Below are 4,735 nucleotides of genomic sequence, written 5' to 3' on the forward strand. Positions count from 1 at the left end.
CAGACAGCAGGCAAAATGACAAAAAATGTCCAATATTCAGCGATATTTACTTGCTGTCAAACTAAGAAAAAATGTATGAAGTTCTTCTTTGGCATATAATACACAACCCTTTGTGAAAATTAAAAAAATCTTGAAAAATGAATGTAATATATTCAGAATTTTACAGTAACACAAATACATGTTAAATACATGCTCTACACTAGTATAATAATAATAATAATAACGACTTTATTTATAGTGGATAACATATTTGGCTAAGCCAATTTACAATATGGTCCACATATACATGGCTATATACAAACATGGATAAAATTATGACAAGATCGTATATATTTAGGTATGTTATTCCAGATAACTGTTCCAGAATAGTGCAAAGATTTGCGAAAAAATTTCTTTTTTGGCATAGGTACTACTAGTTCATCATTTTCTCTGGATCTAAGTTCACGATCGGATGTTTGCTTTTGAGTTTTGAGTATACAAAGCTAAATACAGTTGAACTTCATTCGCTCCAACTCTGATAATTCGTAAACCTGCCGTCACTGAAACTCGTCATCAGGTCCTGCCAAATCCCTATAAAGTATATTGTTCAAAAGATTAAACTGCTGATAATTCGAACACATTTTACGGTCGGTCCCATCAAGTTAGAGCAAGCAAAGTTCATTTGTACTGCATTGTAATGCTTCATAACCTTTTACAGAGAAAGACCTAGGAGAAACATGTATGGATGTCTCCCAATGTAGTGACACAGAAACAATATGTAGCTCTACCTGTCAGTGTCAAGATGGCTACTATGATACAGATGGTACTGGAAATATTGGAGGACAGTGTAGTGCAAGTAGGTATGATTATAATTGTTCTAGGAAAAAGCAAAATACATGTAGAAATAAATGCAAAAATGCTTTGAACTTGTTTCCAAACAAAGGATTTTATTGAAAAGTTTCATTACATTTTACAGAGAAAGACCTAGGAGAAACATGTACGGATGTCTCCCAATGTAGTGACACAAATACGATATGTAGCTCTACCTGTCAGTGTAAAGTTGGCTACTATGATACAGATGGTACTGGAAATATTGGAGGACAGTGTAGTGCAAGTAGGTATGATTATACTTGTTCTAGGAAAATGCAAAATAGAAGTACATGCGAAAATGCTTTGAACTTGTTTCCAAACAAAGGATTTTATTGAAAAGTTTCATTACATTTTACAGAGAAAGACCTAGGAGAAACATGTACGGATGCCTCCCAATGTAGTGACACAAATACGATATGTAGCTCTACCTGTCAGTGTAAAGTTGGCTACTATGATACAGATGGTACTGGAAATATTGGAGGACAGTGTAGTGCAAGTAGGTATGATTATAATTGTTCTAGGAAAATACAAAATAGAAGTACATGCAAAAATGCTTTGAACTTGTTTCCAAACAAAGGATTTTATTGAAAAGTTTCATTACATTTTTCAGAGAAAGACTTAGGAAAAACATGTACGGATGTCTCCCAATGTAGTGACACAAATACGATATGTAGCTCTACCTGTCAGTGTCAAAATGGCTACTATGACACAGATGGTACTGGAAATATTGGAGGACAGTGTAATGCAAGTAGGTATGATTATAATTGTTCTAGGAAAATGCAAAATAGAAATACATGCAAAAATGCTTTGAACTTGTTTCCAAACAAAGGATTTTATTGAAAAGTTTCATTACATTTTACAGAGAAAGACCTAGGAGAAACATGTACGGATGCCTCCCAATGTAGTGACACAAATACGATATGTAGCTCTACCTGTCAGTGTAAAGTTGGCTATTATGATACAGATGGTACTGGAAATATTGGAGGACAGTGTAATGCAAGTAGGTATGATTATAATTGTTCTAGGAAAATGCAAAATAGAATACATGCAAAAATGCTTTGAACTTGTTTCCAAACAAAGGATTTTATTGAAAAGTTTCATTACATTTTACAGAGAAAGACCTAGGAGAAAACATGTACGGATGCCTCCAATGTAGTGACACAAATACGATATGTAGCTCTACCTGTCAGTGTAAAGATGGCTATTATGATACAGATGGTACTGGAAATATTGGAGGACAGTGTAATGCAAGTAGGTATGATTATAATTGTACTAGGAAAATGCAAAATAGAAGTACATGCAAAAATGCTTTGAACTTATTTCCAAACAAAGGATTTTTTTGAAAAGTTTCATTACATTTTACAGAGAAAGACCTAGGAGAAACATGTACGGATGTCTCCCAATGTAGTGACACAAATACGATATGTAGCTCTACCTGTCAGTGTAAAGTTGGCTACTATGATACAGATGGTACTGGAAATATTGGAGGACAGTGTAGTGCAAGTAGGTATGATTATAATTGTTCTAGGAAAATGCAAAATAGAAGTACATGCGAAAATGCTTTGAACTTGTTTCCAAACAAAGGATGTTATTGAAAAGTTTCATTACATTTTACAGAGAAAGACCTAGGAGAAACATGTACGGATGCCTCCCAATGTAGTGACACAAATACGATATGTAGCTCTACCTGTCAGTGTAAAGTTGGCTACTATGATACAGATGGTACTGGAAATATTGGAGGACAGTGTAGTGCAAGTAGGTATGATTATAATTGTTCTAGGAAAATACAAAATAGAAGTACATGCAAAAATGCTTTGAACTTGTTTCCAAACAAAGGATTTTATTGAAAAGTTTCATTACATTTTTCAGAGAAAGACTTAGGAGAAACATGTACGGATGTCTCCCAATGTAGTGACACAAATACGATATGTAGCTCTACCTGTCAATGTCAAAATGGCTACTATGACACAGATGGTACTGGAAATATTGGAGGACAGTGTAATGCAAGTAGGTATGATTATAATTGTTCTAGGAAAATGCAAAATAGAAATACATGCAAAAATGCTTTGAACTTGTTTCCAAACAAAGGATTTTATTGAAAAGTTTCATTACATTTTACAGAGAAAGACCTAGGAGAAACATGTACGGATGCCTCCCAATGTAGTGACACAAATACGATATGTAGCTCTACCTGTCAGTGTAAAGTTGGCTATTATGATACAGATGGTACTGCAAATATTGGAGGACAGTGTAATGCAAGTAGGTATGATTATAATTGTTCTAGGAAAATGCAAAATAGAAGTACATGCAAAAATGCTTTGAACTTGTTTCCAAACAAAGGATTTTATTGAAAAGTTTCATTACATTTTACAGAGAAAGACCTAGGAGAAACATGTACGGATGCCTCCCAATGTAGTGACACAAATACGATATGTAGCTCTACCTGTCAGTGTAAAGATGGCTATTATGATACAGATGGTACTGGAAATATTGGAGGACAGTGTAATGCAAGTAGGTATGATTATAATTGTTCTAGGAAAATGCAAAATAGAAATACATGCAAAAATGTTTTGAACTTGTTTCCAAACAAAGGATTTTATTGAAAAGTTTCATTACATTTTACAGAGAAAGACTTAGGAGAAACATGCACGGATGTCTCCCAATGTTGTGACACAAATACAATATGTAGCTCTACCTGTCAGTGTAAAGATGGCTATTATGATTCAACTGGTACTGGAAATATTGGAGGACAGTGTAATGGAAGTAAGTATCACTATATTGTACCAGGAAAACGCAAAACAGAAATACATGCAAAAATACTTTGAACTTGTTTCAAAACAAAGGATTTTATAGAAATGTTTCATTACATTTTACAGAGAAAGACTTAGGAGAAACATGTGTTGATGTCTCCCAATGTAGTGACACAAATACAATATGTAGCTCTACCTGTCAGTGTAAAGATGGCTATTATGATTCAACTGGTACTGGAAATATTGGAGGACAGTGTAATGGAAGTAGGTATGATTATAATTGTTCTAGGAAAATGCAAAACAAAAATACATGCAAAAAATGCTTTGAACTTGTTTTCAAACAAAGGATTTTATAGGATTGTTTCATTACATTTTACAGAGAAAGACTTAGGAGAAACATGCACGGATGTCTCCCAATGTAGTGACACAAATACAATATGTAGCTCTACCTGTCAGTGTAAAGATGGCTATTATGATTCAACTGGTACTGGAAATATTGGAGGACAGTGTAATGGAAGTAAGTATCACTATATTGTACTAGGAAAACGCAAAACAGAAATACATGCAAAAATACTTTGAACTTGTTTCCAAACAAAGGATTTTATTGAAAAGTTTCATTACATTTTACAGAGAAAGACTTAGGAGAAACATGTGTTGATGTCTCCCAATGTAGTGACACAAATACAATATGTAGCTCTACCTGTCAGTGTAAAGATGGCTATTATGATTCAACTGGTACTGGAAATATTGGAGGACAGTGTAATGGAAGTAGGTATGATTATAATTGTTCTAGGAAAATGCAAAACAAAAATACATGAAAAAATGCTTTGAACTTGTTTCCAAAGAAAGGATTTTATTGAAATGTTTCATTACATTTTACAGAGAAAGACTTAGGAGAAGCATGCACGGATGTCTACCAATGTAGTGACACAAATACAATATGTATCTCTACCTGTCAGTGTAAAGATGGCTATTATGATACAGATGGTACTGGAAATATTGGAGGACAGTGTAATACAAGTAAGTATCACTATTATGTACTAGACAAATGCAAAACAGAAATACATGAAAAAATGCTTTGAACTTGTTTCAAAACAAAGGATTTTATTTAAAAGTTTCATTACATTTTACAGAGA

At 33.6% G+C, this 4,735-nt stretch overlaps 1 protein-coding gene and 1 long non-coding RNA gene across 2 annotated transcripts; both read left to right on the plus strand.

The window, feature by feature from the left end:
• The first annotated feature begins 750 nt into the window (after positions 1-750).
• Positions 751-1,843, plus strand: LOC128553831 (uncharacterized). Its single transcript, XR_008369446.1, has 4 exons — positions 751-835; positions 956-1,093; positions 1,208-1,345; positions 1,712-1,843. It is a non-coding gene; the product is annotated as an uncharacterized LOC128553831 (long non-coding RNA).
• A 203-nt stretch (positions 1,844-2,046) lies between these two features.
• LOC128553830 (prion-like-(Q/N-rich) domain-bearing protein 25) lies at positions 2,047-4,681 on the plus strand. The gene is made up of 8 exons (XM_053535017.1): positions 2,047-2,104; positions 2,215-2,352; positions 2,467-2,604; positions 2,971-3,108; positions 3,223-3,360; positions 3,726-3,863; positions 3,979-4,116; positions 4,482-4,681. The coding sequence occupies exons 1-8, from the start codon at positions 2,047-2,049 to the stop codon at positions 4,679-4,681; spliced, it is 1,086 nt and encodes a 361-aa protein (XP_053390992.1).
• The last annotated feature ends 54 nt before the right edge of the window (positions 4,682-4,735 follow it).

The sequence above is a fragment of the Mercenaria mercenaria genome, unplaced genomic scaffold (assembly GCF_021730395.1).
Source record: "Mercenaria mercenaria strain notata unplaced genomic scaffold, MADL_Memer_1 contig_4364, whole genome shotgun sequence".
NCBI lineage: Eukaryota > Metazoa > Mollusca > Bivalvia > Venerida > Veneridae > Mercenaria > Mercenaria mercenaria.

Coding starts and splice junctions, on each gene's coding strand:
- LOC128553830 (XM_053535017.1), top strand. CDS start 2,047: ATGGCTATTATGATACAGATGGTACTGGAAATATTGGAGGACAGTGTA. Junction 3,864..3,978: donor TGGAGGACAGTGTAATGGAA/GTAGGTATGATT, acceptor TACATTTTACAG/AGAAAGACTTAGGAGAAACA. Junction 4,117..4,481: donor TGGAGGACAGTGTAATGGAA/GTAAGTATCACT, acceptor TACATTTTACAG/AGAAAGACTTAGGAGAAGCA.